General features: G+C 37.5%; 1 protein-coding gene across 4 annotated transcripts in view; it reads right to left on the bottom strand.

Annotated features, from left to right (window-relative positions):
• Window positions 1–20,928, bottom strand: part of ERCC6L2 (ERCC excision repair 6 like 2) — a 157,113-nt gene that overhangs the window by 95,623 nt on the left and 40,562 nt on the right. For 3 of the 4 annotated variants that reach the window (XM_086417012.1, XM_086417013.1, XM_086417016.1), the window contains exons 5-11: window positions 16,462–16,623; window positions 15,884–16,091; window positions 7,406–7,546; window positions 6,668–6,781; window positions 5,746–5,865; window positions 2,767–2,838; window positions 342–487 (exon numbers count right to left, since the gene is read on the bottom strand). In XM_086417012.1, coding sequence (XP_086273138.1) covers window positions 342–487; window positions 2,767–2,838; window positions 5,746–5,865; window positions 6,668–6,781; window positions 7,406–7,546; window positions 15,884–16,091; window positions 16,462–16,623 — 963 coding nt within the window. Of the gene's footprint in view, window positions 1–341; window positions 488–2,766; window positions 2,839–5,745; window positions 5,866–6,667; window positions 6,782–7,405; window positions 7,547–15,883; window positions 16,092–16,461; window positions 16,624–17,047; window positions 17,214–20,928 lie in introns of all 4 variants that reach the window. The other variant, XM_086417014.1, reaches the window with a different exon arrangement.

The raw sequence follows: 20,928 nt of genomic DNA, 5'->3' as shown, positions 1-20,928 counted from the left end.
AACTTGATTATTCAACTAAGTCTGACTGTTGTAACTACAACACACAAGTCAAAAAACTATAGAATATTTCAATGAAGAAGCAGCCACTTTTCGGATATTTTAAAAAATAAAGCCAGACATATAAAGAGGATGAAAATAATGGAACTGACAGAGAAGTTTAGATAAAACTCAATATTGTTATCCCAGTCAACATTAATAGCATTTTTGTTGCTTCTCCTTAAAGCTAAATGAAACACAGCAATAGAAGCATAATCACTGAAAATCCAGTAACAGTTTAAGGATTATCTTAAATCTTAAGAGCAATTAGATAGAAATCAAGTTATAAAATTTTATTTTCTTACATTGTAGAGACAAGGCAAATGTTTACATCTTGAGTACTGTTGAATTCTTTCACAATCTTGATTCTTTCCTCTGATTTTGTACTTCCATCAAGTCGTCGGTAATCCAGTCCAGATGCCATACAGTACTGCTGCAGCACATCAAGCAACTAGAGGAGAGATACAGAGACATGCAAAGATAAACTCATGGTTTAATAAGTGTCATACCATTATACAGATGAGCTGTACTAAGTATTAATATCTCTGTTCACAGTTTCTTTCTTACAATTACAAGGGCAACAAATATTTTTCTAACTTCTGACTCATACATCTTCCTACTATTATACTGAAACTGACTTTAACATTCGGCAACCTTTGTGTTAAAAAAAGAAAAATCAATCTTTCAAGGGAAAAAACCCGATCTTTAGCTTTCTAAACCAAAAAAAAAAAAAAAGGAATAAAAAGAAAAGTATTGGTCAACTCATTTATCTAATTATATTCATTATTTTTGCTATAGTTCACATTCTAAAATATCTTAAATATCTTAAAAGAACATTTTAATTATTAACAAAAACATCTAAGTAGAGAATTAGAAATCTATCTTTATGTTTGCTATTTCATAGTAATTCTGATATCGGAGAAGGCAATGGAGATTTAAGTATCTGTTTTAAAAGTTGTTTACCTCATTACCATTTCCTACAGAAATTATTACGAAGCAGAAGATACTAGGAAGAGGTGGTAAGAATATACAGAAGAACTATACAAAAGTTCTTCATGACCCAGATAATCACGATGGTATGATCACTCACGTAGAGCCAGACATCCTGGAATGTGAAGTCAAGTGGGTCTTAAGAAGCATCACTACGAACAAAGCTAGTGGAGGTGATGGAATTCCAGTTGAGCTATTTCAAATCCTAAAAGATGATGCTGTGAAAGTGCTGCACTCAATATGCCAGCAAATTTGGAAAACTCAGCAGTGGCCACAGGACTGGAAAAGGTCAGTTTTCATTCCAATCCCAAAGAAAGGCAATGCCAAAGAATGCTCAAACTACAGCACAATTGCACTCATCTCACATGCTGACAAAATAATACACAAAATTCTCCAAGCCAGGCTTCAGCAATATGTGAACTGTGAACTTCCAGATGTTCAAGATGGATTTAGAAAAGGCAGAGGAACCAGAGATCAAATTGCCAATATTCGCAGGATCATCAAAAAAGCAAGAGAGTTCCAGAAAAACATCTACTTCTGCTTTATTGACTATGTCAAAGCCTTGCCTGTGTGGATCACAACAAACTGTAGAAATTTCTTAAAGAGATGGAAACACCAGACCACCTGACCTGCCTCCTGAGAAATCAGTATGCAGGTCAAGAGGCAACAGTCAGAAATGGACATGGAACCACAGACTGGTTCCAAATAGGGAAAAGGAGGACATCAAGGCTGTATATTGTCACCCTGCTTATTTAACTTATATGCAGAGTACATCATGAGAAATGCTGGACTGGACGAAGCACAAGCTGGAATCAAGACTGCTGGGAGAAATATCAATAACCTCAGATATGCAGATGACACCACCCTTATGTCAGAAAGTGAAGAAAAACTAAAGAGCCCCTTGATGAAAGTGAAAAAGGAGAGTGAAAAAGTTCGCTTAAAGCTCAACATTCAGAAAACAAAGATCATGGCATCTGGTCCTATCACTTGATGGGAAACAGTGACAGACTTTATTTTTTGGACTCCAAAATCACTGCAGATGGTGACCGCAGTCATGAAATTAAAAGATGCTTGCTCCCTGCAAGATAAGTTATAACCAACCTAGACAGCATACTAAAAAGCAGAGATATTACTTTGCCAACAAAGGTCCATCTAGTCAAAGCTATGGTTTTGCCAGTAGTCATGTAGGGATGTGAGAGTTGGACTATAAAGAAAGCTGAGTGCCAAAGAATTGATGCTTTTGAACTGTGATGTTGGAGAAGATTGTTGAGAGTCTCTTGGACAGCAAGGAGATCCAACCAGTCCATCCTAAAGGAAATCAGTCCTGAGTATTCACTGGAAGGACTGATGCTGAAGCTGAAACTCCAATATTCTGGCCACAGGATGCAAAGAACTTACTCAATTGAAGAGACTCTGATGCTGGGAATGATTGAAGGTGGGAGGAGAAGGGGATGGTTGGATGGCATCCCCAACTCAATGGACAGGAGCTTGAGTAAGCTCCAGGAGTTGGTGATGGATAGGGAAGCCCGGCATGCTGCAGTCCATGGGGTCGGAAAGAGTTGGACATGACTGAGTGAGTAAACTGAACTGAACTGAACTGAACTGACAGAAGATACGTAAGTAGTAAATGTGGCTGGATGCTTTTTTTACCTCTTTAAGATACAGAGATCTCTTTATAGACTTTTAAGCCTCAGGAACTAGACCTGAGTCAATCAAAAATATGCTCCAGACAAAACTCACCTTGGTGGAAAAGGAGAAAAGAAGAACTTTATCTTTGTTTTTCCTGCAATGATTTAAAAGCTGCTGAAGAACCTGGAAGAGAACCACAAGAACATCAGTGAACCAGTTTCACTAAAAAGTATACTTTATATACATACACATCACTTAAGAATTTTTTTAAAAATTATTTTATACAATATAATCTGAGTAATCTTTGATAATTCCCTTCATTTTTTCCAAGTTTAAAGTATTAGATATTACATGAAATTCATCATATTATTAAAAATGAGGTAAATTAAATTGCTCAAGGACTTAGTTCATCTCATCTGGATTAATAAAAAGGAAGCATTTTAGATTATGAGATGCATTTAAATGGATTAATTTAATTTCCAAAAACACTTTTTTATACTTACAGTATGTTCAGAAACTAAATTACAGAACAGTATTTCTTTTAGGACTTGGGCCTAGATATCCATCTAATATCAAGAAAACTAGAGATGTCAAGGGAATATTTCATGCAAGGATGGGCACAATGAAGGACAGAAATGGTATGGACCTAACAGAAGCAGAAGAGATTAAGAAAAGGTGTACACAGAAGGACTGTACAAAAAAGGTCTTAATGACCCAGATAACCGCAATGGTGCAGACACTTACCTAGAGCCAGACACCCTGGAGTGTTAAGTCAAGTGAGCCTTAGGAAGCATTACTAATTACTATGAATAAAGCTAGTGGAGGTAACAGAACTGCAGCTGAGTTATTTATAATCCTAAAAGACAATGCTGTTAAAGTGCTGTACTCAATATGTCAGCAAATTTGGAATACTCAGCAGTGGCACAGGACTTCTGCCTCATTGACTAGGCTAAGGCCTTTGACTCTGTGGATCAGTAGAAACTATAGAAAATTCTTAAGGAGATGGGAGTACCATACCATCTTATCTGCCTCCTGAGAAACCTGTATGTGGTTCAAGATGTAATAGGGAGAACAAGACATGGAACAATTGACTGATTCAGTATTGAGAAAGGTGTTAAGACAAGGCTGTATATTGTTACACTGCTTATTTAACTTCTGTGCAGAGTATATCATGCGAAATGCTGGGCTAGACGAAGCCCAAGTTGGAATCAAGATTGCCGGGAGAAATATCAACATCCTCAAATATATATATTGTACCATTCTAATGGTGTAAAGTGAAGAGGAACCAAAGAGCCTCTTGATGAGAGTGAAGAGGAGAGTGAAAAAGCTGGCTTGAAACTCAACATTAATAAAAACTAAGATCATGGCTTAGTTGGGGCCTCCCTGGTTGGCTCAGAGGGTACAGCGTCTGCCTGCAATGTGGGAGACCTGAGTTTGATCCCTGGGTTGTGAAGATCCCCTGGGGAAGGAAATGGCAACCCACTCCAGTATTCTTGCCTGGGAAATCCCATGGACGGAGGAGCCTGGTAGTCTACAGTCCTATGCCTGGAGAATCCCATGGACAAAAGAGACTGGCAGGCTACATACACCCCATGGGGTCGTAAAGAGTTGGACACGACTGAACAACTCACACACACATACACAAGATCATGGCATCCAGTCCCATCACTTCATGGCAAAATGAAAGGTAAAAAGTGAAAGTAGTGATAGATTTTCTTTTCTTGGGCTGCAAAATCACTGCAGTGACTGCAGCCATGAAATCAGAAGGCACTTGCTCCTTGAAAGTAAAGCTATGACAAACCTAGATTGCATGCTAGAAAGCAGAGACATCACTGTGCCTACAAAGCTATGGTTTTTCCAGCAGTCATGTACAGTTGTGAGAGGTGGACCATAAAGAGGCTGAGTGCTGAAGAACTGATGTTTCTGAATTGTAGTGCTAGAGAAAGAAGACTTTTGAGAGTCCCTTGGACTGCAAGGAGATCCAATCAGTCAATCCAAAAGGAAATTGATCATGAATGTTCATTGGAAGGAATGATGCTGAAGCTGAAGCTTTGACCATCTGATGCGAAGAGCCGATTCATTGGAAAAGACCCTGATGCTGGCAAAGATTGAAGGCAAAATGAAGTGACAAGAGAATGAGATAGTTGGATAGCATTACCAACTCAATGGACATGAATTTGAGCCAACTCCAGGAGATAATGGATGGCAGAGGAGCATGGATTGCTACAGGTCCATGCTGTTGCAAAGAGTAGGACATAACTTAGAGACTGAACAATAACAAATTTCTTTTAGTAAGTATTCAAATTTTCTTTAAGTATATGTAATAAAATGTGTTTAATTACACCTAGGTTCTAAAAACTCTGATATTTATTTTCTACAATAATCAGTCAGATATATACCTCTTCTCATTTCATCCCCTCTGTTTCTCTATTACAGTAAATCCTGAATTCCAGATTTGATTTTGACGCCAAAATGCCAATAACTTGCCCCCATATGCAGTGTGTTTAGAGAGGAAGCAAATAATCCAAAGCCTGTGTAATAGTAGTAATACTGTTATTTTTAAAACAGGCACTTACACATCTGGCAATGACAGCTCCAAACACTGTGGAAAAGAAAACCACAAAGGAAAGAAAAGAAATTTTCTGTACTAAGCAAAAGGTTTTTCTGAACTATATAATAAAGACAACCCGTTTTATTTCAGCTCAATTCAGTTCAGTCACTCAGTCGTGTCTGACTCTTTGTGACCCCATGAATCGCAGCATGCCAGGCCTCCTTGTCCATCACCAATTCCCAGAGTCCACCCAAACCCACGTCCATCGAGTCAGTGATGCCATCCAACCATTTCATCCTCTGTCATGCCCTTCACCTCCTGCCCTCAATCTTTCCCAGCATCAGGGTCTTTTCAAATGAGTCAGCTCTTCGCATCAGGTGGCCCAAGTATTGGAGTTTCAGCTTCAACATCAGTCCTTCCAATGAACACCCAGGACAGATCTCCTTTAGGATGGACTGGTTGGATCTCCTTGCATAAATATTTAAACTTTAAAATACATCATCCTTGCATATATGCAAACTGAAAGAACAACAACTTACCTTCATTTTTCCACTGTATTTTGGGTCAGAAAGTGTTTCAAAGGCTGCATCTTTGCTTTTTTGCACAAAATCTGGGAATCTGGAAAATACCTGATCACATATCCTTTTGATAAGTGTTTCCTTAAAGGGAAAAGGAAGAAGAAAAGAAATCTCAGCATTTTTAAACCTGTATAATTTGAAAATATTTATAAAAAATATATTTAGAAGGAATGTATTAGGTTGAAAGTTTTGCCTTCTTTAATTCAAAATACCTTAAAGTGATATGTTAAACATGTAAGGCTTTGAGGAGTTCTGAGATAGTGATATGGTTACTAATTTTACTGTTACTTTTTTAAGATTTTCAAAATAAGTAACTGAATACTTCTCAAAGAGTAGTCTTTTAAAATTACATTTTAACAGCCTCAAGCCTATCACACAAAAGCAAAATATGAAAAGTATACAAAAAGCTTTTAAAAAGATCTTTTTATTTACATTGTGCTTTAGACACAACTGACATGACTAAAGCCAATGATTTCATGTGTGTCTAAATTTTGAAATTACTCATTTTTACTAAATATTTAATACACGGATTATTATAAAGCCTCATTTTAATACAATAGATTAGATAAACATAATTAGATACATTATTAGTGGAATTACAATGGACTCATCAAATATCTTTAGTTGGTAATATATCAAAAGTTATTAGGAAAATGAAAATAATATGAACATATCAGAGGCATAAAAAAGATTTAAGGTTAACTTTTCTGACTTTGATTAAAAATTTAAATGCATAAACGTCTCTGATATCTAAATGAAAAAACAAGCAAGTCAGTTACCTCTTAAATTTCATACAAAGATAACTTAAGGATATTTGGCTAAGAAATTTTACACCAAATATACTAAATAGCATCACAAAGAAATTTAAAAAGCCAACCCAAACCTGTTGTCTAGAGGTGCTAGTAGTCTGCAGTAATGCCACATGGTTAGCTACCTTCTGAAGGACTGCAAGGTAACTGAAATACAAGGTTTTCACTGTTTCACCCTGTGAATTGGTCTGTAACCATAAAAGTACAGAAAATAAAAATAAGCAAGGGACTAACATGTCTATGTAACTAATTACACCAAAAATATATCACAATAATATTTATTATCTGGTTTTTATCAGCACAATATTATCCGGTTATCAGCACAATACATTATGAGAAAATAATGGTCAAATGATACACAAAATATCCATGAATCACTAATGTGGAATTGTACTTTTGGTAAACCATAACACAATGATGTTTTTAATAAAAGAGTAGAGAAAGTCCTCATTCCAGGAAGTATACACGGTGACACAGCTTCTACAGATAAAAAACCACATGAGGAAAAGTTATATTACCTGCTACTTACTCTGATACTAGAATTGAGTACTTTGTAATCAAAAACAAGACAGTAAAGATATCATGTAATGTGCTTAGTCACTCAGTTGTGTCAGACTCTGCAACCCCGTGGATTGTAGCCCATCAGACTCCTGTGTCCATGGGGATTCTCCAGGCAAGAATACTAGAGGCATTGCCATGCTCTCCTCCAGGGGATCTTCCCAACCCAGGGAGTGAACCCAGGTCTCCCGCATTGCAGGAGGATTCTCTATCATCTGAGCTACCAGGAAAACATACCACACTGAAATACTTACCTTATAACAACAATTTCTTCTTTTCTGGCCACTGTTGCAGGTACAAGGCTCAGAAGACTGAAGTATCAAAGACACATCTTCGGTTTCTAATACTGTTTGATAGACAGCTTTTTGAAAATCTGTCAGAGAACAATATACCATCTGTCAAGATAAAATAGAAGGTAGTTATTAGTATTTTTATAGCAATGATAATTACAATGCACATCGGGTTTCACAGACTGTAAGAGTGAAAATTGCTCATAAACTGTAATTTTTCTTACATGATTAGCCCATGTAATCATTATATGGGCTTCCCAGGTGGCACTCGTGGTAAAGAACCTGCCTGCCAACGCAGGAGACGTGGATTCGATCCCGGAGTCGGGAAGATCCCCTGAAGGGCATGGCAACCTACTCCAGTATTTTTGCCTGGAGAATCCCATAGACCAAGGAGCCTGGGGGGCTATGGTCCATAGGTTCACAAAGGGTTAGACACTACTGAGGCAACTTAGTGCACATCACTGTATAACAGAAAAACACAAGAAGACTTCTCCTAATTCTGTGCTATAACCTCACCTAAACTATACAAATTATACTTTTCTAATAAATCTCACAATTTGTTCTTTAATTTTACAAACTCAAAATATGAAAAAGCTAAGTATGTGATTTCCTTATAAATTTCTCAACATATTCTTGTGGGTCTTTTCAGCATTCCACATTATTAGCCCATCATGCAAATAAGTGATTAAAGTTTAGATCAAATAAAGAAACTAGAAAAGGAAAGATTTTTAGAACAATGACACAGATAATACTTAGTGAATTACTTGAAAATTTGGAAAAATATTTAAAACTTCCTATTACTGAAGATAGGATAAAGTATTTTTGCTATAAATTCCCAAAATTAGTAAATATAAGAATTAAACAAATACACATGAAGGCAAAACTTGTAAAATTGCCACCTTGTGCCCAAATTCAAGAAAAGAGGAAAACACAAGAAAATAATGCCAGTGAGTAATTGCCTTGTATTTCTGGTAGTCTGGAAATTGGTAAAGTTCTTCGAGATACAGCCGTATGTAACCAGGGTCATAAAACTATATATATATATAGAGGGACTTTGAGGCATGTGAATAAGAGGGAAAGCCATCTATTTTTAAACATTTATATGTGTGTATCATTACAACAGAACATTACTGCAAAAAGAAGACAAATTGTGGATATAAGAATAAAAAGAGAATATTGAAGATAGGGTCAATGATTAAGGTACAGGCGGAAATTCTGAATTATTATTTTACCCCAAGTTTATTAAGATATAATTAACATATAAGTTTACAGTGTACAACATTATGATTTGATATGTGATTTTATTATAAAATTATAAGCATAGCAATATGGCTATTTAACACATTCATCACGTCACATAACTACTTTTTGTGTGTATGGTGAGAACATTTAACATTTATTCTCAGAGGTGGGGACTTTTAAGATGATGAAGGAATAAGACAGGGAGATTACCTTCCTCTCCACAAATACATCAAAAATTCATATGCATGTGGAACAACTCCTACAGAACACATTCTGGATGCTGGCAGAAGACCCTGGGGATTTCCAAAAAGGCAAGTCAATCCCCAGGGCAGAAGATAAGGATAAAAAAAGAGACAAAGGATTTCAGGACCAGGACCTGTGCCATAGGGGAGGGAGTTGTGAAGGCGGAAGAGAAACCTTCTCGCAGGCAGAGTCTAGGAGGAGCTTTGGAACCTCAGAGGGGAACACAGCAACAGGTGCTGGGAAGGCAAAATGGAGAGAATTCCCCACAGAGACTGTAACCAAACAGCACTCCTCAGGCAAGAAGTGGCTACATGCCCACAGCAGTGAGTGCAGGCTCAGCGCTCAGGCTTCAGGGGTCAGACCCCAGGGAAAGGACTGGCATTGGCTGTCATGAAGGTATTCTGAGGGGACTAGTAAAACACAACTGAGGGAGTACAGAGAAAAGCCTGGGCCCACCAGAGAGGCAAGAGACTATTGCCGTGGGAATGCTCTAACTGCACACGTAGAATGCAGGACCCCATCTTCACAAGTGCCATAGGTGGGATAAGCCAGCTGCAATCTGTGACCCCAGAAGAAAAGCAGGTGTGAATGGCAAAGACAGAAGACAGGAGGCCACTACAGTTTCGACTCCAGAGGTCACAGCTGCCACCATGCTGTGAGTGAGCATGGGTCACTGACCATACCTTCCTGGGAGCCTGAGCAGCTTGGTTCTACTGAGGGACCCACAAACGCAGGGCCAACCCCCTGCGTTGGGGAAGCACACAATCCACCTCAGACTTCAGGGATTTCCTGCAGGTCTCAGTCACAGTGGGCACTCCCCACACACCCCAACTATGTCTTCCCTACCCCACCTCTCCCCAGCCCAACCGAGAAACTGAGCCCCAATAAGCTGCTACTCTCGCCCCCTCCTGTCTGGGCAGGGAACAGACACCAGAGGGCAGCCTGCAAGCAGAGACAGGGCCAGAACCAAAGTGGAACACCAGGAGCTCTGCGAGCAAAGGAGAAAAGGGGAAATCACTCCTGCAGCCGCAGATGCAATGGATTAAATCCCCACAATAAGCCTGAGACTGCGAACTCTAGGGGCAATTGTGGCTTTGGGGAGCAAGTATAAACTGGAGTAAGGGAAGACCTGAATCTGCGCCAACCTCACACTGCCAATAACAGATCCAGACATTTTCCTAGAAATATTGGAGGACTTTCTGAGTAGGCAGATTGACTGGAGCACACTGTGTGGAGAAGTCAATGGAGAAATCATGAGGACATTCTTCTTAATATCATTCTATTTTTGTTTTCTTTTCCGTATTGTTCTAATGTTGTTTTTCTTCATTCAGTTCAGTTCAGTTGCTCAGTTGTGTCTGACTTTGTGATGCCATGGACTGCAGCACACCAGGCTTCCCTGTCTATCACCAACTCCCAGAGCTTGCTCAAACTCAAGTCCATCCAGTTGGTGATGCCATCCAACCATCTTATCCTCTGTCGTCCCCTTCTCCTCCTGCCTTCAGTCTTTCCCAGCATCAGGAGGATGCTTCCTCCTGACTTCCAAGGAGTCAGTTCTTCACATCAGGTGGCCAAAGTATTTCCTTCATTACTTTTAATTTTAATTTTTCTTTTATATAATTTTTAATTTTAATTTTTCTTTTATATATTTTTAATTTTTCTTTTTCTTTTATATAATTTTTAATTTTTTATAATATACTTTTTTAATTTTAATTTTTTTAATTTTTTAATTTTTATTTTTTATTTTATTTAATTTTTCTTTTTTATAATATACTTTTTCCTATTTTTGAAACATCTTATTTTTAAATACGTTCATTTTATTTTCCTATTTTTACAGTACTCTTTAGTTATATTGTATTTTCCCATGTTTTTGATTTCGTGTTTTTGCTAGTCTAGTTTTTCGTATTCATTTTCATTTTCAAGTTTACCTATTGGTTTGACTACTCTCTTTTTTAACTCCTGTTTTTATCCTTTCTGTTTCTTCTCTTCTCTTTTTTCTCTCTTCTTTCTCTTTTGTAAGTATGTGAGTTTCTTTGGGTGCTCTGGCCTGTTGAGTGTTGCTTTCACCATTATTCTTGGGGTTTTGTTTTCTGTGCTGTGTGACCTGTGAAGCCCTGATGCTATAGTAAGGAGTTGGACCTGAACTCCCTAGGTGGGAGACCTGAGTCCAGGACTCTGGATCACCAGAGAACTCACAAACCCATGGAACGTTAATCAACAAGAGCACTCCCAAAGGCCTCTATCTCAATGCTAAGACCAAGCCCCCCACAAAGGCCGCAAGCTTCAGAGCTGCACATCTCAGGTCAAAACTTCAGCAAAATAGGAACTCAATTCTGTCCACTAGCAGACATGCTGCCCAAAGCCATACCAAGCCAACAGACAGCCCAGCACACTACTGGATATGGCATTGCCCTTCAGAGAAACAAGATCCAGCTCCATCAACCAGAACAGAGGCCCAAGTCCCCCAAACTAGGAAGCCTTCACAATCACTGGTCCAACCTCACCCATGGAGGCAGACTCCACAATTATGAGAAACTACGACCTTCCAGTCTGCAGAAAGGAGACCCCAAACACAGTAAATTAAGTGAAACGAAAAGACAGATAAACATGCAGCAGTTGAAGGAACATGGTAAAAACTCGCAAGACCAAACAAATAAAGAGGAAATATTCAGTCTACCTGAAAATGAATGCAGAATAATGACTGTAATGATGATCCACATCTTGGAAATAAGATGGAGGCACAGATAAATATAATGGAGGGGGTGACTGAGAAGATAAAAGAAATGTTTAACAAGAACCTAAAAGGAATAAAGAATAGACACTCAACAATGAACAACACAATAACTGAGATTAAAATTAAACTAGAGGGAACCAACAGCAGAATACCTGAGGCAGAAGAGTGTATATGTGAGCTGAAAGACAGAATGGTAGAAATAACTGAAGCAGAGCAGAGTAAAGACTAAAAAGGAATGAAGAGAGCCTCAGAGACCTCTGGGACAGCACCAAGTGCACCAACATCCAATTATAGGGCTCCCAGAAGAAGGAAAAAAGTAAGGCTATGAGAAAGTATTTGAGGAGATTACAGTCAAAAATTTCCCAGACATGGAAAAGGAAATAGCCACCCAAGTCCAGGAAGCCCAGAGAGTCCCATATAGGATAAACCCAAGGAGAAAGATGCCAAGACACATATTAATCAAACTAACAAAAATTAAACACAAGGAACAAATATTAAAAGCAGCAAAGGAAAACCAACAAATAACATACAAGGGGATCCTTATAAGGCTAACAGCTGATTTTTCAAGAGAAACTGCAGGCTAGAAGGGAGTGGCAGAATACTTAAAGTGATGAAAAAGGTACAACCAAGATTACTCTACCCAGCAAGGATTTCATTCAGATTCAGAGGAGACATCAAAAGCTTCACAGACAAGCAAAGTTAAGAGAATTCAGCAACACCAAACCAGCTTTATAACAAATACTAAAGGTACTTTTCTAGACAAGAAACATAAGCGAAAGAAAAGGCCTACAAAAACAAACCCAAAACAATTAAGTAAATGGTAATAGGATCATACATATCAATAATTACCTTAAATGTAAATGGATTAAATGCTCCAACCAAAAGATACAGATTGGTTCAACCGATACATAAACAAGACCCCTATATATGCTGTCTAAAAGAGAACCACCTCAGATATACGGACACCTACAGAATGAAAGTGAGGGGCTGAAAAAAGATATCCCATGCAAATGGAAATGAAAAGAAAATGGGAGTACCAATACTTACATGAGACAAAACAGATGTTAAAGACCATTATAAGAGACAATGAAGGACACTATATAGTGATTGAGGAATCAATTGTAAGAAGATACAAGAATCATAAATATATATGCACCCAACATTGGAGCACCTCAATACACGAGGCAAATTCTAACAACTATTAAAGGGAAAATGGACAGAAACACAATAATAGTGGGGTACTTTAACACCCCATTGACACCAATGGACAGATCATCGAAACAAAAAACTAATAAGGAGAAACAAGCTTTAAGTGATACACTGAAACAGTTGGACCTAATAGATATGTACAGGGGATTTCATTTAAAAACAGTAGATTTCACTTATTTCTCAAATGCACATAGAACATTCTCCAGAACAGACCACACCTTAGGTCATAAATCAAGCCTTGGTAAATTTTAAAAAAGGGAGGTCATTTCAAGCATCTTTTCTGACTATAACACTATAAGATTAGATAACCACTACAGGAGAAAAGCTATAAAATAAACTACAAACACATGGAGGATAAACAATATGCTTCTGAGTAACTAAGAGGTCACTAAAGAAATTAAAGAGGAAATCAAAAAATACCTAGAAGCAAACAACAATGAAAACAGGACAATTCAAAATCTGGGATGGAGGAAAAGCAGCACCGTAAGAGGCAAGTTTACAGCAATATAATCCTACTTCAAGAAACAGGAGAAACATCAAATAAACAACCTAACTCTACACCTAAAGCAACCAGAAAAAGACGAGCGGAAAAAAAAGCCCCTGAAGTTAGTAGAAGGAAAGAAACCATAAAGACCGAAGTAGAAATAAATGAAATGAAGGAGATAATATCAAAGATCAATAAAACTAAATGCTGGTTTTTTGAGAAAATATAATTGAGAATTCATTAGCTAGACTCATCAAGGAAAAAAAGGGACGTGAAGTGAAATGTTAGTCGCTCAGTCATGTCCGACTCTTTGCAACCCCACGGACTGTAGCCCACCAGGCTTCTCTGGGATTCTCCAGACAAGAATACTGGAGTGGATTGCCATTCCCTTCTCCAGAGGATCTTCCTGACTCAGGGATCAAACCCTGGTCTCCTGCATTGCAGGTAGATTTTTTACCATTTGAGCTACAGGGAAGTCCTACCAAAAAAAAAAAAAAAAAAAGGAGAGGAATCAAATCAAGAAAACTAGAAATGAAAAAGGAGGTTACAACAGACAATGAAGAAATGCAAAGGACAAAATTACTGTCAAAACAATAATTTTCACAATGTGTATGGAAACACAAAAGACCTCGAACAGCCAAAGCTATCTTAAGAAAGAACAGTGGAGCTGGAAGAATCAACCTTCCTGACTTGAGACTATATTATAAAGCTACAGTCATCAAGACAGTATGGTACTGGCACAAAAACAGAAATAGAGACCAATGGAACAATATAGAAAGCCCAGAGATAAAACCACACACCTATGGGTACCTTATCTTTGACAAAGGAGGTAGGAATATACAGTGGAGAAAAGACAGTCTTCAATGAGTGGTGCTGGGAAAACTGGACAGTTACATGAAAAAGAATGAAACTAGAACACCTCTTAAATTATATACAAAAATAAACTCAAAATGGATTTAAGAGTTAAATGTAAGGCCAGAAACTGTAAATCTCTTAGAGGAAAACACAAACACTACAGTCCTTGACATTAATCATAGTGAGACCCTCTGTGAACCACATCCTAGAGTAAAGGAAATAAAAATAAACAAACGGGACCTAATTAAACTTAAAAGCTTTTGCACAGCAAAGGAAACTATAAACAATGTGAAAAGACAACCCTAAAATGGGAGAAAATAATAGTAAATGAAACAACTGACAAAGAATTAATCTCCAAAATATCAATCAGTTCATGTAGCTCAATACCAGAAAAACAAACAATCCAATCAAAAACTGGGCACAAGACCTGCATAGATATTTCACCAAAGAAGACATATACATGGCTAATAAACACATGAAAAGATGCTCAAATCAGCTATATTCCCATACAAAATAAAAGGTTTAACGTTTGAAAAAATAAAAAAATAAAAAAGATCCTCTTAAAGTCAAGTCTTCAAATTTTCTTACACAATTAACAGAATTTAATTGTAATTTTCATGCAAACTCTTAAAATTAGTTGTGCAAATATACATTGCATTCTACAGGAAATTTAACTATTAAAAAGAAGCTTTTAACTACTTTGTTCTGTAGTGAGAATTAAAATACCAAAGAATATACTGGGTTATGGGCTTCCCTTATGACTGAGCTGGTAAAGAACCTGCCTGCAGTGCAGGAGACCTGAGTTCAATCCCTGGGTTGGGAAGATCACCTGGAGAAGGAAAGGCTACCCACTCCAGTATTCTGGCCTGGAGAATTCCATGGACTGTATGGTCCATGGGGTCACAAAGAGTTGGACGCGACTGACTGACTTTCACCTTCACTTTTCATACTGGGTTATGGGCTTCCCAGGTAGCTGAGCTGGTAAAGAATCTGCCTGCAAAGCAGGAGATTGCACTGACCCGGTTTGATTCCTGGGTCAGGAAGACTCCCTGGAGAAGGGATAAGCTACCCTCTCCAGTATTCTTGGGCTTCCCTGGTGGCTCAGATGGTAAAGAATCTTCTTACAATGCAGGAGACCTGGCTTTGATCCCTGGGTTGGGAAGATCCTCTGGAGGAAGGCATGGCAACCCACTCCAGTATTCTTGCCTGGAGAGTCCCCATGGACAGAAGAGCCTGGCGGGCTACAGTCCATGGGGTGGCAAAGAGTCAGACATGACAGTGACTAAGCACAGCACACTACATACTGGATTACAGACAGCAGACAGTATAAGATGGGCAAAATATGAACAGAAAACACATTAGGGCAAGAAGTTCTTTCTTCGTTGAGGAAGAATTGTATCAAGGCCTTCGTGTTCTAAAATAAGAGAAATGAGTTTAATGTGTACTAATAATAGACCTGTTAGATAAAATGTTAGTAAAGTTAGTGAGGAAGATTTCTCAGGCTCAATTAATATTTTATGAAATTCTGCACATAACAACTTTTTTCACACTGAGTAAAATGCTAAAAAACTGTATTCATAAAACACCACAGGAGATAGATTTCCTCTTCAAAAGAAGTATTTTCAGAATAAATAAAACATGACAAGGAATTCCTAATATACACAAAAGCGGTTCTCACCCGGTCTTCCTTCTTAGGCAACTGATCCTTGATTAGAGTCTTGGTTCGTCTGAGAAACCACCCAGACATCTTTCTTGCGAGCCGCTGCATGGCCTTTCGGCCCGTAGCTAGTTCCCTTTTTGTTGCTGTGTGTCTCTGACCATGTTCTACTGGGTCAGAAAACTGCTTCTTGAAGTGGATCCTGCTACCTAATAGTCCTGGCACAGCCCTTTATAAAGGCAATAAGAAAAATGTTAAGGCTTTATTAAACTAATAAGAAACAGACTTCTTTTTGCTCTTAAGAAATATACACTAAGTCACGTGTTTATTAAGGATAACAGTAACAAAAGGCAAGAAAGCAGAATGTTCTTCATGACAATTTCAGTGAATAACTATAAGAAGATGATGGGACTGGTAAATTACTTCAGATATTTATTTCAGGGACCAGGAGTAATACATAAAGCTGGGTTTTCCTGGGACTCTACTGTGCATACTATGTTTGGGAGAAAACACCTCTGTAAACAGACAACTAATTTTTTTCAGAAACAAATAATTAGGAAAAAAGGTTAAGAAAGTAGAAAATAATTTTCTAAACTCACCAGTCCATAACACACCACAATTCTTTCATGTTGTTCTGAAGAATGGTTCCAGTGAGGCCAATTCGGACATTACATTTTAAAGCTTTCATAATTTCTGTTACTCTAGCCTTTGGATTCTTGATTCTATGAGCTTCATCTACAATGATAGCTGACCATTCCAAACTACAAAGTGAGACAAAAAGGAAAAAAGGTTGAAAAAATGTCCCTTTCTTAGTCTATATAATTTTAGCCAGTTTTCTCTACCAAAGTTTTGGAGTTTTTCTTCTCTACTCTCTGATGATTCCACAGAATTTTCACTTAGTTGTTTTAAATGATCACAAGTTTGGACAACCCATGAAAGTAAAATGTGTAGGGAGACAAAAGGGCAGAGATTCTGTTTAGGGACAATGAAAAGAAATAACTCATTTAACCATGACTAAAATCACAAAAGGAATCTTTTAAAAGTAATAAAAAAGAAAAATAAATATAAAATAAGCAAAACTTATAATGCTAATTATGAATGAAAAATATCAATATAATCTCATGACTTCTACAAAGTTGCACTACATAGCTCTGCCTGCTAAAAAGGTTTAGGATTGATTATTACCCCAACAGCAGTGAACAACCATAGCAGTCAATCCACGAAAAGGAAGCAGGATCCCACGGAGAAATAGTTGGTTTCAGGTATGCAGCAAGGGAAATACTGGAGATTGAGAAAGCACAGATGCTTTCAAAGACAAACGGGGGCATGTCCAAAGAACACAGGACCAAAACTAATTAGAAAATTAAAGCATCATTAGAAATAATGACTATAGGGTAGTGTAAAACATTGACTATATAAAAATCCAAGGGTTATATGAAAAAATTCACTTTAGACTCTTATCTCATGCCATATATAAAAATTAACTCAAAATACATTGTAGACCTAAAAAAAGAGCTAAATTTTAAAAGTTATAAAATGTAGGAAAAATTCTTGTGACTTTGGGTTAAAGAAAAATTTCTTAGATCTATGACACCAAAAGCATGGTCAATAAAAAAAAACTTGATAAGTTGAACTGCATCAAAGTTAAAAAAAACTTTTGCTCTTCCAGACATCATTAAGAAAATGAAAAGACATGATACAGACATGCTACTGAGAAAATATTTGCAAATCATAATCTGATAAAAGAATTTGCATATAAGATTATATAAAGAGCTACTACAACTCAACAGAAGTTAAAACAATCCAATTTAAAAGATGATAAAATATTTTAATAGACACTTCACCAAAGAAGATATATAAAGGCCAATAAGCATATAAAAAGTTCATAATTTAAAAAAAAAAAAAAGAGAGAGATACCACCACAAACCTATTTGACTGGCAATCAGGAAAGACTGACAAAATTAAGTGTTTGCAAGGAAAATTAGACACACTGCTTTGGCAAAGTACAGACATTTTTCTAAAACACTATGGCTGTTTCTTAAAATGTTAAAACTCCTTACACCACTCAGCAATTTCATTCCTAGATATCTTTCCTCTAGAAATAAAAAATTTACATTTACTCAAAGATTTGTACATGAATGTTCACAGCAGCATTATTCATAATAGCCCCAAACTGGAAACAATCTAAAGGTCCATTCATTAGATAAGCAAAATGAGGTATATACAATAGTACTGTTCAACAATAAAAAGGAATAAACTACTGAAACATGTTATAGGAGGAACCTCAAAAATGTTAAGCGAAAGAAGCCTGATACAAAAGACTACATACTGTATGAAATTTACATGAAATTTCCAGAAAAGGCAATTCTATAGAGACAGAAAGCAGATTAGTGGTTGCCTAGAACTGGAGATGGGATGAAAGACTGATTGAAAACAAAAAGCTGTTTGAGGTGATGAAAATGTTCTTAAACTGGGGTGGGGTGATAACTGCACAGCTTTATAAATTTACTAGAAACCATTCTATACTTAAAATGGGTACATTCTATGGCATATAAATTGCACCTCAATAATCTATGAGTCCACACTGATAATCAAAAAAAGGGGGTTGGGGAATGGGAGAGAAACTTTGTGGATGACCACCGTACCAATGCGTTAGTCTGAAAATTGGAAATGGCGGCAAAAGAATCAAGCATTCACCTTGCTATGTCAGTTGAAACTGTGGTTAATTCCTAATTGTAGGAGGATGCTGTTAATAAGTGTAAAAGAAATGATAAATTTAGGAAAACATTATTTTGAAAACACAATAAAATAACTGATTCAGACAACAATAATTTCTGAATGTTAATACCACTAAGCAAAAGGACTGAAGGACCAGAATATTTAACTAGCAGAAAAGTATAACCCCACAATTTACTTCTAACTGTAAAGGGAGAAACATATCTTTAAGGTGAAGAGATCTGATGATCATCTCCTTAGCCAATAGGACAAACTTTGCAACCTTAATAATAGAACAACATGACATTAACATTTCCTGATGTAACATAATATGAAGTCCACAGTATCATTTATGAAGCATTCTAGTCAAAAATGTCTGATCTGAATCTAATTAAGTCTTTAGATCAAAATCAGCTTACCAAAATATATATGGTAGAGGAATACACAACTCTTTGAAAAAGCAATCAGATAAATTTGTGAGACACCCTAAACGACAACTGGCCTGGTCTCCTCAAAATGTCTTACATTAAAAAATTAAAGTTGAGGGAATGTTCTACATTAGAAGAGACTAAACGGGTTTAATAGTCAACACACACGTTAACTTATATCTTGCCAAAAAAAAAAAAGCACACATAAAACCAGTGAATATAGGGATTGAGTATATAGATATTCATGTACTATTACTTCAATTTTTCTATAGGTTTGATCATTTTCTTAACATGAAGTTGAATAAAGAACAAGAGATTAAGAACAAAGGAAAGGAGGAAAAAACAATCACAAGATTTTAAAGGCAGGGACGAAGATGAACAAAACAACTTATGAAACAGAGGAAGGAGTATCCCATGCCAGTAGCAGAGAAAGCCAAGAAACAATCTAATTAATGTTATTGAGTTCTTAATTAATGTTATTGAGTTCTTAAACGACCAGATGCCTATGGAAACTGGATTAGGTAAATGTTCAACACTGACATAATGTGGTTCACTGGAGGAGGGAATGTCAAACCCCTCCAGTATTCTTGTTGCAAGAAACCCATGAACAGTATGAAAGGCAAAAAAATATGATGCTGGAAGATGAGCCCCCCAGGTCAGAAGGTGTCCAATATGCTACTAGGGAAGAGGGCAATTACTAATAGCTCCAGAGAATGAAGAGGCTGGGCCAAAGTAGAAATGATTCTCAGTTGCGGTTGTGTGGTGCTGAAAGTAAAGTCCGATGTTGTAAAGAACAATATTGCATAGGAACCTGGAATGTTAGGTCCATGAATCAGGTAAATTGCATGTGCTCAAGCAGGAGATGGCAAAACTGAACATCGACATCTTAGGAATCAGTGAACTAAAATGGACGGGAATGGGCAAATTTAATTCAGTTCAGTAGCTCAGTTGTATCTGATTCTTTGCAACCCCATGAACTGCAGCACGCCAGGCCTCCCTGTCTGTCACCAACTCCCGGAGTTAACCCAAACCCATGTCTGTTGAGTCGGTGATGCCATCCAACTATCTCATCCTCTGTCATCCCCTTCTCCTCCTGCCCTCAATCCCTCCCAGCATCAGGGTCTTTTCAAATGAGTCAGCTCTTAGCGTCAGGTGGCCAAAGTATTGGAGTTTCAGCTTCAACATCAGTCCTTCCAATGAACACCCAGGACTGATCTCCTTTAGGATGTACCGGTTGGATCTCCTTGCAGTTCAAGGGACTCTCAGAGGCTTCTCCAATACCAAGCATCAATTCTTCGGCGCTCAGCTTTCTTCACAGTCCAACTCTCACATCCATACATGACCACTGGAAAAACCATAGCCTTGACTAGATAGACCTTTGTTGACAAAGTAATGTCTCTGCTTTTGAATATGCTGTCTAGGTTGGTCATAACTTTCCTTCCAAGGAGTAAGCATCTTTTAATTTCATGGCTGCAGTCACCATCTACAGTGATTTTGGAGCCCAGAAAAATAAAGTCAGCCACTGTTTCCACTGTTTCCCCATCTATTTGCCATGAAATGATGGGACCAGATGCCATGATCTTAATTTTCTGAATGTTGAGTTTTAAGCCAACCTTTTCACTCTCCTCTTTCACTTTCATCAAAAGGCTCTTTAGTTCTTCACTTTCTGCCATAAGGGTGGTATCATCTGCATATCTGAGGTTATAGATATTTCTCCCGGCAATCTTGATTCCAATTCAGGTTATCATTACATCTGTTACTGTGGTTAAGAATCCCTTAGAAGAAATGGAGTAACCCTCATAGTCAACAAAAGTCTGAAATGCAACACTTGGGTGCAATCACAAAAACGATAGATCTTGGCTGTTTCCAAGGAAAACCATTTCAACATCATAGTGACCCAAGTCTATGCCCTAATCACTAATG

The sequence above is a fragment of the Bos grunniens genome, chromosome 8 (assembly GCF_055505025.1).
Source record: "Bos grunniens cultivar Pamir isolate PY7600 chromosome 8, Bosgru_T2T1.0, whole genome shotgun sequence".
NCBI classification, from domain to species: Eukaryota; Metazoa; Chordata; class Mammalia; order Artiodactyla; family Bovidae; genus Bos; species Bos grunniens.
Note: the sequence above shows the minus strand (reverse complement) of the source record. Positions and strands in the feature narration are given on the sequence as shown.